The following is a 13040-nucleotide window of genomic DNA, read 5'->3' as shown; positions in this document are numbered from 1 at the left end:
TATTCGGGAGTGGTTAGGATTAGGTTTCTTCTTGCTCAGGGACACCTCGACACTCAGCCTCAACCTAGAAACCTTCCGGTTTCAAAGCAACCTCTCCTGCGCGAACCTTTTCCATCATTTGGACCTACACTATTTATTTTGCCAGACGGTTAATTATGTACCACAGTTTGCTGTTCCCTTTGCCTTCATTTATAATAGTATTAAAGAAATCTGCCTTGGCCTTTTTCAAATCATTTACCACTGTGTTTCTTAAACCAGTAGCCTACAAACTACACGGTCTTAGTCCAGATTTCAGAGCACTGAAGTTCTGACGACTCGTTTCAATCAAATGATCATCGACAAGTATCCACCAACCATTGATTGATATGTGGATGTCTGTTGAAAACCTGTCTTGTTCTTTTGGGGACCATTGAACCACTGCGGGCAAGCGGGAGCGCCTGAATCTTCTCAATGGCCCCTACTTGTGTGTGTTCGGCGGCGCGCGCTGCTTTATTCAGCGCGAACACGTACGCGCATGCGTACACGGAGAGCGAGGAAGGGCGAGGTGAACGGAAGAGGACGTATCGGAGGGAAGGGGAAGGGCTGCGTACACACGTCACGGGGAAATATAAATTAGCAGCCGCTAGGTACTATTTCATGTCTTTATCTATTTATTGATACATTTTCCCACGTGTGTCCTTGATATCCTGAGACCCGTTGGAAGTCATTCGTTCGGGCCACAACATGAAGATCTAGCGACCAGTCGCCCACTAGGAATGAGAAACAATGTGACTGGTTGGAGACACTGAACTTCCCGTCAGACTGATAGAGGCTAAAAGGCAACGACGACGTTTGGCTTTTGTCCAGGGCTTTAACGCTAAGGCAGTTTGACAGATTCGTGGCCATTGCCCCCTGCTTGGTGAAGAACAGACATTCTTTTCTCGGACATTGCCTCGCTTCTTTACTGCAGTGCGAGAGGGTGAGGGTGCAACACTGCTCCAGCTGCAGCAGAGAGCCGCCGACGGCTGAATGAGGGATATGCGTTGACCACCAGCAACCTGGCCAGCTGTATAGCAACCATCCTGTCAGTTTGACTATCATGGAAACCTTGCCTGGATAAATCCACCCGAGTACACCTCCCCTCCCCCCGCCCCCTCGGACCTTTGCTCGGACACGACCCTCGGGCTCTGTCCTAACCGGGGGGTGCAAACCAACCCCCGGATCGAAGCAGTTGCAGGATTCTTAGGGTTGGTTCCCTGGCCCCTTCCCTGCCCATCTGTCGCTCTGGCCGACCCGAACCCAGCCCGACCATGGCAGGGAATCTGAAGAAAGGTGGGGGGCTCATCGGTATGATGAAGGATGCGTTCCAGCCACACCACCACCACCTCCATGCCCACCATCAGCCGGGCGCCGTGGACAAAAAGACGGTGGAGAAATGTTGGAAACTGATGGACAAGGTTTGTGATCTTCTTAGCCAGCTGTTTGCGCTGCTGTAGGTGTTAGCGACATGGCTAGTTAGCTTAGCTGAGTAGCTATTTGCAAGCTAATCTGCTGCAGCCTTCTGGTGCCCTGCAAGAGGAAGCAGGCTAGCTAGGCAGTCGAGAAGGACATGCATCTCTGACAACTCAATACACGTTGAACCTTCTAGTGGCGAACAAACTATTAAATGCCAAGTAAAATAAAAATAATATGAAGAAATATGTGTTTCTTCATATTGGGCCAGAGACACAGAGCCGCTAAATTGTCTGTTGTTCGGTACGAGGGCTTTGTTTTGGTCTTAACAGCTCTGGTCCTTCCGCACACATTTGTTAATAATAACCTTCGAGATCTTTTCAACCATATAGGTGAGGTTTGGTTAAAGATTCGCACTACACTGTGCGAGTTGAGCTTAATTCAGTGAGGTTTCTGGAGTGGCTCACAAGGAATGATCTCCGTAGCCTACATCATTGACATGACCACTGTCTACCGCCTATTAGAAACGAGGCTTAAACAAACCTTTGTCATACACACCCACACACAAGATAACGTGACCGTTTAGGGTGGTTTATAGTGTTACAGAGGCTTCTCGTTTCGCAACTTCAACTTTTCGGAAAAGTCCGAAGCCGCTTTGACCCCCGTTTCCTGTGTGATTCCCACATCATTATCAGAACAATGAGAGGACAAGACAGGCTTTTGTTTCTCCAAGTTCCAGTCGAGGTCTTTTTAGTAGTTAGCTTATAGTGACAACCGTCTATAAAAGTAGTTTTTTTTAAAAATATTTTTGCACTATTAACATCTATGGGTATTATTGATTAATTATTGTGACTTCAGTCGGAAGCTGTCATCGTCATATGTATTGATTATAATAGGTCCTCAATGTCAAACATCTTTGGCAATTAGTGTTTAGTTAAATCATAAGAAATGTAAAAGGATGATTCATGTTCCCTTCAAGAACGTATGGGAGTCTCCTAATCCCCTGTTAATACAAGGGACACAATTTATTTGCCACAGTATACTAATTGGATGCATCTCAGAATTCAATCACAGCTTTCTACCACCTACATTTCATTGATGTACAGCAATTCATTCAGATCATTTGAGTATTCAATTAATTAATTATTAATACTACGACAATGTGGTCTTAAAATCTGACCATCATACTTTTGGACTGGATGCGGATGGCTTCTTCAGGATGTGATTGGCAATTATATTATTGTTCGCATTTTGATTGTTGTGGCATCTTTAGTTATTCGATTTTATCTCCTGTTCGATTCTTTACGCTTCCTTTATTGCAGTTACATTATGAATTGGGAAGTTGGGTAACAAGATCAAATAACTAACATTAAGAGATGATTACTGTTGTGACAGTATTGTAAAACCCAGTGTTTTATTGTGAAAGTTAAAATAAACTTCAGAAAACCTACTGCACCCCACCTTTACAACTATCTTACTATCTATTTTAGCCTCTTGTTGGTGTATGAGTGAAACAATAATGGTGGAATAAAATTCAATGGTACTAATCTAGTCGCTGTCATTCTCTTGTAGTATGGGAAGACTAGTGGAATGTGGTCTGTTCACAATATGTATTTTTATGAGTATAGGACAGGATAGGAATGCAGCTTAGCTTGAGGGCGAACATTTAACACCAGTCATGCCACCTTGAGTGATGTGAGAGAACAAACAGTGGTTATAAGTGCATAATTATGCACAGACTTAATTATGCATGTAGACTAAAAGTGTATTAAAGTATACTTGCACATGGTGTTAACTACCCCTTTGCAAACAACTTGTCTGTTCTTTTATATAATGAGTCTAGGTTTGCCGGGTCAGGCTAGTACGAATTTGGATTAGAATGGAGGGGTGGAGGAACTGTAATAATGCTATAGGTTTATGAGCTTTGAACAAGCTCCTCACCTATCAAACATTCTGCTGCTTTGTCTGGTTTTGTAAACAAAGTTAATTTCCTGAATGAAAAAGTGAATTGTGGTCAAGTTACTTTGAGCCTTTATGAATTGGGGTCATGCAAAGTATTTTCATCTTCCTGTAAGGTGGTATTGCGATCCCGACCTCAAAGGGAATTTAGAAAATTCAACCTGATAGCTTGCCATTCTATTCTTGCCATCAAACAAAATAAGTGCCAGAACTGTTCTATTCTATGCGTAGCGTTTGACTTGAACAGGATCTTAAAGGTAAATTATCTAACAATGACACCCAAGTGTTTAGAATTTGTTGCTCCAAACTCAGAATATTGTAGAGAGTTGTATCCCCCGCCACCTCTTCACCAGAATCGAAGCTCCTCTGGTTTACCAGGTTTAGGATACTGAACAAGCGCAAGACAATGGCACGTTATATTAGAAGACGATTGTAATTATTACATGGGCAATGACACAGCAAGTTGTTCAGTGGCGGCATGTGGCTCAGGAGGTAGAGTGGGTTGACTGGTAACCGGAAGGTTGTTAATTAAACATTTTAGAAGGACAGCCTACTGGCTGTAGCATTGTTGTTGGAGATGCCTGAATTTCTACCTAGCATGTTTCCTTAATCTCTGTCTGTCTCTATCCCTGTCATTTTACGATTTTGGTATAGAACATTTCTTTCATACACAATATGAGAGTTTTAAGTTATGGTCCAGTGACAATTTTGCATGAACTCAATTCCAGTCGAGGTCATTTTAGTAGTTAGCTTATAGTGACAACCGTCTATAAAAGTAGTTTTTTTAAAAAATATTTTTGCACTATTAACATCTATGGGTATTATTGATTAATTATTGTGACTTCAGTCGGAAGCTGTCATCGTCATATGTATTGATTATAATAGGTCCTCAATGTCAAACATCTTTGGCAATTAGTTAGAAATGCCTAGAAGCTTGGGGGTTAAGCTAGACGAGTTAGCCCCGCCCATTCTGCCGGCGATTTGAGTTTTCCCTGCACAAGGGTCTGGAGAAGAGCAATACATTTCTTTCTGCTTTCGATACGTTTTTGCGGGAGCCAATCACCAAGCTGGCTTTTCCCCTTGGTGCGCTATTGGCTGGTCTAACACAATAATGACAGGGAAGCGACGGCAATCAGCAAATCGTGTACAGAGTCATATGAATTAGGCCCGTTGATCAAGCCTCTTGGGCTGAAGAAAATGACAGCAGCTTCTCCAGACCAACGTGCAATCTACGATTGATCTTGGACTGGCAATAGCCATACTAGGGTTAAGCAAGAGAGGGTTAGAGTTCATAAGTTGTCCTTCTTCAGGTAGCCTTCAGTGGTTATTTTGAACAACTGAAGCTAGCCAGAAGCTTGTATATCTAAGTGTCTTATTGGCTGGAGCTATGTTACCATTGCAACTAGTGTATTAAATAAACAAAGCCTAGCATACAATATAATCAAACATCCATTTTCTTTTATTCTACCCTTTCACACCTCTCGATTCCATACCTGGCATACATCTGCCTATCTCTTGAACCCCTTCTCCTTCTCTGCAGGTGGTACGCCTGTGCCAGAACCCAAAGCTGGCTCTGAAGAACAGCCCGCCCTACATCCTGGACCTGCTGCCAGACACCTACCAGCACCTCCGCACCATCCTTTCCCGCTATGAGGGCAAGATGGAGACGCTGGGGGACAATGAGTACTTCCGAGTCTTCATGGAGAACCTGACCAAGAAAACCAAGCAGACCATCAGCCTGTTTAAAGACGGCAAGGACCGGATGTACGAGGAGAACTCGCAGCCCCGGTGAGCAAACGCATGATTGCTTGTACAATGGTGGTAGTAGTGGAAGCAGCAGTCGTAAAAGAGCTTGGCAGAATCGACCTGCAGATGTTCTCAGGATTTGAGTGCTGTGAAAGAAATGTGCATGACTGCACAGATGCAAGTACAAAACAATTTGTCAGTTGCATTCAAAGGCAGGATGGTTTTACCCATGTCTCATGTGGAAAGACAATGTGGTTTGTGTTCAGAAAGTCTACACAACTTTCAGCTGCATCACTTTCATGTTGTTTGTGACTGTGTTTGTGGCTCTAGATGTCATCCTGCTAGGACTTGCCCCTTTTTTATGTGTCACCATCCACTGGCTTACAGTCAAGCTTTCCTTCCTGGTATCTTGCAATGTTTTCTTTTCTTACAAAAGCTTTGTTCTTGGCAAAGGTTTAGCTCTTTATGGAAACAAACAAATTGCGTTATAACGGATTAACAATTTAGTTTCAGTTGAATCTGAGAATTTGTGGCTAACTGACTTACGTACTGTATATTGGGTAACATTTCTCAAAGTTAACTGCAATTTTACACCTTGAAAACATGTGTTATGCTCATTGTGTCAAGACCTTAAACGATAAATGTCAACGTGGTAACTCAACTCTTAATGGACCCTACTTAAGTGTGTCCTACACAAAAACAGCAGAGGACCTGTTCTACAGTGAAGTTTTAATTTCCAGGTCTGAAGGAATAAGGACCAAGCATGTTGTTGAAAAGCGACTTTTAATCAAAGTAAAGAATAGTCCGGTTAGGCCTAGCATACTGGGTGAAAGATACAAAAAAATCTAACAAGACTCAGACACACATACAGAAGGCTTTTGGTTTGCCCTCTTACCTTCTTCATCGGACAACTGATATATTAGGCCTGTCAATCATGTTTACCCTTTAGCTTCCTCAAATAATCTTGGTTGTGAGCAGTAGGAACAAGCATTTAGCTGTGCTGCATCGTTCTCTGTTTAGAAACCACACATTTTATTGATAATGATGTCCCCTCATAAACATCAGTAAGGCATGGCTGGGAGGTGGACATTAGTGTTACATTCGAAATATGAACATGTTTTGAGATGCAGAGACTGTAAATGTAAGTATATGAAGAGACCACAGTATACTTGCACCACAAAAGAAAAAACAGAATAGCTTAGCTTTCATTATACATTCACTGGAAAATTAACTGACTGGAACGATGACGGAATCCTTAAATACAATGATGTGTTTAAACGCCTTCTTATTATAATTCACTAGCAGGTTAGATTACATTATGAATCGCCTATGGGAAATATGAATTAATAAGGCTGCATCTATGATGGGATGCATGAGCATTTGTTTTTTAAAGCAGTTCCCCTAGCTCAAATTTTAATTGACACACTTAAATGCTTTCTGGATTTAAGGACTAACTAGTTTTTATTTTTAATGCACAGTATTCTCAACACATTACATTGTTCTACTGGATCAGCAATTGAATAGGGTCTAGTCAATGAGATAAAAACTATCATTGTGCTGTGGTGCACTGCGATAGTTTTATCTACGCCTTTTGGGACACATCCTCGTCTGTTCCTCTATGGAGGGGCTTTGTTTTTAATCTACAATGGCAGACTTCAACAGGTTTGAAAATAAAAGGAAGCCTGTAGCACAAGCTTCCCCTTGGATTAATTATCAAAGGACTACAAGAGGCATTTTTCGGTGTGATTTAATTCAGTTTATTCATTATTATTATTCCATTAAACGAACAGTTGCAGCAGAAAATACATCCTGGTCAGAAGAGTTCTAAGAGCGAGCACATGCACAGCTCACAGTGCAGCATACAAAGACGTCTACTGTCTGTGCAAGAAGGCAGTGGCACTGACTGCTCAATGGATATCAGCCCACAGGCAATGCTTAGGAATCAACCAATGCCTTTAAGCCTGGAGGGAGCCTAGCATGGGGTTTAAACTGCAACAGATGTTAGCACATGGCTTTGTCAAAGCCTGTCTTATGGGAAACGATTGCAATTGATTTGAGAGGTGTTTGGTTGCGCAGAGCTATTCCTTCTTTAATGTTCACCTCTCATTTGTTGTTGGTTGACACTACACCCCGTCTGCCTTAGAGCATCCACATCAGGGTAAAATATCCAAGTGTTGAGAATGGAGTGCAGCGCGGGAGGACATACTGTGTTGTGATGTCCTGCGCATTTCTCCACAATCACATCCGCGACCGATTCCGATCCCCCTACTTATCTACCGTTTTCTTCACAGCCTCACTTAAATTCAGTTTCACAGCCTCTGCTAGATTCCCCTGGAGACATGATGGTCATTGACGTAAGCTAAACTGTGTAGACGGGGACGGGACGGGACGGGGGGGGTTGGAGAAGCATGTATTCTATGCCATTTCTTTTTTTAGAGGGTAAACAATAAAGACTGACAACTGATATTCTGTCAGATCGGACACGGTGCAACACAAGATTCACACAAAGCACTTCCTGTTTTTATAACACCTTCCCCTTTATCTATCATGAAACAAAGAGGATTTTCTGTCTATGTTCTATCAGAAGGCCAAATCGAGCGCGGATGGTTGACATATCTAATCAACCTCCCAAACGCTACTACATTGTGTTGCAGGTTGGTTGACTTATCTACCCAACCACTACTAAATTGTGTTGCACTCACTACATTATATCAGAATATCTCTTCACTTTGGCACCCTTTTTTGAAGCAGATCGCGTAAAAATACTTACTGAAAAGAACACCCCATCCACCACTGAATCTGAATGGTTTTGACCTCACTGTGAGAGACTGCTTGATATGTCTTCCTGTGCTATGCTACCGTTGCATCCTGACCCTGGTAAATACATTTTACTCACAGGAACTGGCACCATTTGAGCTAAAGAAAAAGCCAGCCGTATTGTTGTCTGGTTTTGCATTCATATTATAGGTGACAATGAAAAACCTCTTGCTTTTACAATGTGTGTCTGTTGACACTGAGGAAGCCACGCACAAGCATAAGTTACGGAATGAAACTTTGGTTTGAGAAGTAGTTAGTATGGCAAGTTGTGCACTGCCTTCAACTACAGCTCATTGGCCCTGCCCAACCAATGCATTCTTCCTGGGATATGATTGAGCAGAGGCATTTTACTAGTATGTAGTAATAATCTATAGTTGGACCTTCCATAATGGGTCAACTTTTTCATTCCATGTTTCAATTTGATATCAAACATTGAAGGTGTTACTGCTGTAAATATTTCTAATCTGTGATTTTATATTTGCAGCGATTCCTTTAGAAATGTAGACAGGAACATGAAACATATGGACAGGATAAACAATACAGTAGTGCCAAATAACACCACCTGCTCTGGCATAGCATTAATTTTTCAATTTCTGATCTATTTTTAGAAGCTTGGCTGCTTATGCCGCCAGATCTCTGTTGCACCTCCTTCGTGAAAATTTGATTCAGCCAAACGATATTCTTTCTTCCAAAAAAACTACTTTGAGGATTTTCTTTCTCAAAAGAGGAAACTGGACCATGCTCTTGAAGCAACTCTGCCGATAAACTTTTGTCGAAAAAACAACAACAACAACTCCAGCAAAAGTAGTCATAGCCATCACGTTCTAAATGGGGTTATTCCCAAGTTAGTCACAGGGAAATCTGTTCCCCCCTGTTGGACATAGATGTCCACGTTGGAATTCTAGCCAAGTTTGAGAATAAAAATAGCAATGAGTCCACATGCACTCATCCAAATGTTGCTACAGATTTTTTTATACCACCCTGACCTTCCCTTTTTTACTTCAGCTAGAGGTATATGGGCTATCAAGCTAATCCATGTTAGGATTTAAGTGTTAAACTCAAGTTTGTATGTGTCACATACTCAATCAATATTCAAATTATGTTGATAGTCATGTGTATTTTATTGTGGTTTTAAACGTTGACGTTGTTTAAATTACGTCTTCCTTCCAATTTTCTATTTCATTAACCTTGTGTACATGCAAAATAAAGGGATGTACTCAACCCAGTTGTTAACCCAGAGGTGTAAGTCAACCCAGTTGTTAACCAAGAGGTGTAACTCAACCCAGTTGTTAACCAAGAGGTGTAACTCAACCCAGTTGTTAACCAAGAGGTGTAACTCAACCCAGTGTTTAACCAAGAGGTGTAACTCAACCCAGTGTTTAACCAAGAGGTGTAACTCAACCCAGTGTTTAACCAAGAGGTGTGACTCAACCCAGTGTTTAACCAAGAGGTGTGACTCAACCCAGTGTTTAACCAAGAGGTGTACTCAACCCAGGGTTTAACCATGAGGTGTACTTATCCTAGTGTTTAACCAAGAGTTTTACTCAACCTAGTGTTTAACCGCGAGGTGTACTCAACCCACTGGTTAACTTCGAGGGGTACTCAACCCACTGGTTAACTTCGAGGTGTACTCATCCCAGTGGTTAACCTTGAGGTGTACTCAACCCAGTGTTTAACCTTGAGGTGTACTCAACCCACTGGTTAACCTTGAGGTGCACTCAACCCACTGGTTAACCTTGAGGTGTACTCAACCCACTGGTTAACCTTGAGGTGTACTCAACCCACTGGTTAACCTTGAGGTATACTCAATCCAGTGTTTAACCACTAGGTGTACTAACTCAACCCAGTGGTTAACCAAGAGGGGTACTCAACCCATTGTTTAACCAAGATGTGTACTCAACCCACTGGTTAACCTCGAGGTGTGCTCAACCCAGTGTTTAACCACTAGGTGTACTAATACTAACTCAACCCAGTGGTTAACCCAGAGGGGTACTCAACCCAGTTGCCCAGGAACTTGGTTTCCCCAGCCCTCCAGAAAGGATGCCAATTAGCGAGCCCACAAGAAATGAGGTCCACAAAGATCATTGATAAGTTGATACATTATTTGTATGTTCAATCATGTTGGCAGTGCGTAACTGTACTGTGTGTGTGTACAGAACATATCCTCCCCTCTCACAATGACTGCACAACATCCAGCTCTAGTTTAAGGGGGGGACTTATGGAAGACGGCACACTGTCTAGGTTTCTGCACTGCCACTGACTGGATCTTGGCAGTTAATGTGGTTTGAAGTGACATTGGTGCATGACTTATGCATGCACCACTTTTGGATGCAAGAATGGGTTTTAGTGGTTTACAATACATGTATATATAACCCAGTTCACACTTCTGAGTTGGTTTTCAATTTATACTTGTGTTGATAGCCAACACACATTGGCATTCATTTGTGTAAAAAAACAACAAAAAAAAAAAAACGCAGAACATGGTTAGAGGAACACGGTTCATTCCGTTTTAATTCAACACGTAAAGTAGCTGTTGTTAGGTGATTCGGACGGCAAGTCCAAGTGCTTGTTGACAAGTAATATTCATGCACTGTTGAATGTTTTATATATTACTCCTGTTATTGCAAATAAAACGCCGTCAATGATCTTTCACAATCATCAAAACATTGATCAATCCCTCGCCAATCTTTTTACCACAACCTAGTATCTAGTAAATGACAAAAGCCATATTCGTTTCTCAAAATAACTTAAGGTTATTGAAGGGAATTTGGTATTGTATATTTCTAAAGCAGTGTTGATGCTTGTTAACTTTCCAAGATTCATGAGTCAGTTAAACTACTGCCCTTAGTCATCATGGAGAACTTCCATCATACTCGTACATAATTTCACTCTGTTGAAGTTCTGCCAAACATCTGAACACCATCTACACATGATCACCTATGGTGACTGGTGTTAACCTAATAATCCACGCCTAGTTTAAGGATTATTAGCGGGTGCCAAGGACAAATTGTGCACGTGTGGCACGCAGTTATCGCTTTTGCCGATAGGGGAAAATACCAGCTCTGTGTGTGTGGACGAGAGGTCTCGCACGCTGCATTTATACGTTCAAGTTTTACAATACTAAACGTCTGACACCAAATCTGAAAGTGAAATGTATAGCAGCATGTCATTGCTGTTATGGTGCATTTAAAATCGTGCGTAAATAGCAGTCTCTGCAGTTTGAAGAGCAAGCACTGAATTAGCGATGTGACAAAAGGAACTAAAGACGAAACCACCGAGCAGCAGCACTCCTCCCTAGGGATCGTACATCAGATTGCATCATGGGAGCTTCTGTTGGCAATACTCCGCCATATTCAGAGGCCTCGAGGATTGTAGTACATAAAAATAATATACCAACAATATATCGCAACCTAGGTTAATAAAAATGTATTTTGCCATATCTCGAGTGAGATTCTTCGGTAGTTTCAAACACGGCAATATCTTGTAAAATAGAGGCGGTCATTGTAACGTTACATCACAATCTCCAAGCCATACAGAGACATCATTTGGTCAATATTTCTACACAATTGGCAAATTGCAAGATACCCTGCCCTAAGCAAAAGCCTAACAAAAATGTAGTTAAACTCGATACTTGATACGTCCGCCTTGGTTACAACATTCAAATAATTCCACTCTTCTTGAAATGAGACAAATAAAAACCAGACGGGTCAGACAGGTCCTATCACATCAAACAGTGCTGTGTCTCTGTCATTGTCAATGTTGAGCTACTTTGTTTTTGAATTGATAGTTTGTCTATCAAACCAGCTTTCATTGTGAAAGCCTTGATGGGTGCCAGTTTCACATTTGAGAGGGAAATTACAATTTAATGTGCATGCCTGTGTCCTTTTGGCAAAAAACTACAAGGTAGTGCTGCATGATTTGATGAAAAGCTCATATTGGAATTATTGTGGACAATATTGAGACTTATATAATATATATAATATTATATAAGTCTATGTTTAGATTTGATATAATAAACAAATGGTATCATGAGTCTACTTGCTTGGTTATCAAGGAAAATGCACACAGAAGCTGATCATTTTTAAATGTTTATTTCTCAACTTAAACATACAAAATTAAACTAGTGCATATATATATATATATATATATATATATATATACACACAATACTACTTTAAAAATAACAATATTTTACAAAATTAAATAAATAATAAAAATATATGTTTTTCAAGATAAAGGCATTTCTGCAGTGCAAACTTGTTAGGTTTTCTCAATAGTAACTAAATCTAAGAAAATACTTTTTCCTTTTTAATTAAATTGCAGCCTTTTGCAGTTATACAATCGCAGAGGCTGATATCGCGAATGCAATTACAATTCGATTAATCGTGCAACACTACTACAAGGGTTAATGCAGAACTTCAGATTACTTCAAAATAGGCTGCTGTGCAGTCACTGGTGTTGTCTGATGGTTTCTAGAGTGGAAAGGGTTAAATTTCCCCTTCCAGCAGCTAACATTTCTGACCTTTCACAAACTCACGAAAAAAGGGGAAGGACAAATTTCCCTCCCATGGTGAAATTGCTGTATACACCATTTAAACGTGTGCATGCACACAAATGCAGGGCAATGTTGTATCCCCTTCACCCTAACCAGTGCCTTGATTTTGTCGATTGGTATTGCTTTATTTTCCTTGTGGGTTTTTTGACTGCAATTAATAGCCTTGGACTATCTGTTACGTCTTGTGCTCCATGGCTGACCCGTCCCACTGTGCATTGGTGCACTAGTGCACTGGTGCATTGGTGCATTGGTGCACTGGTGCATTGGTGCATTGGGGCATTGGTGCACTAGGGCATTGGTGCACTAGTGCACTAGTGCATTGGTGCAGATCCGCCTGGCTGACTACTGTCTTATCACAGCCAGCAGGAAACGGGAAAGGAGCAGTCAGCGGCAGGGTCGGAGGTCAAGCTAACGCATTAGGGGGAAGGGATTGTGAGCTACATACAAAAAAAAATGCTATATTCTGTCCAAAAGCCTGTTTGGTTCCATGGTAATGGCCTTGAGTTGTGAAGTGGAGGGAATATTACAGGCT

The 13040-nt window shown here is 41.4% G+C and overlaps 1 protein-coding gene across 1 annotated transcript in view; it reads left to right on the top strand.

Moving 5' to 3' along the window:
- Positions 1-539: 539 nt before the first annotated feature.
- The window catches only part of cbl (Cbl proto-oncogene, E3 ubiquitin protein ligase), a 30789-nt gene continuing 18288 nt past the window's right edge, over positions 540-13040 (top strand). The window contains exons 1-2 of the mRNA XM_030337331.1: positions 540-1436; positions 4931-5178. Coding sequence (XP_030193191.1) covers positions 1290-1436; positions 4931-5178 — 395 coding nt within the window. The 5' untranslated portion in view covers positions 540-1289. The remainder of the gene's footprint in view (positions 1437-4930; positions 5179-13040) is intronic.

The sequence above is a fragment of the Gadus morhua genome, chromosome 16 (genome assembly GCF_902167405.1).
Source record: "Gadus morhua chromosome 16, gadMor3.0, whole genome shotgun sequence".
NCBI lineage: Eukaryota > Metazoa > Chordata > Actinopteri > Gadiformes > Gadidae > Gadus > Gadus morhua.
Note: the sequence above shows the minus strand (reverse complement) of the source record. Positions and strands in the feature narration are given on the sequence as shown.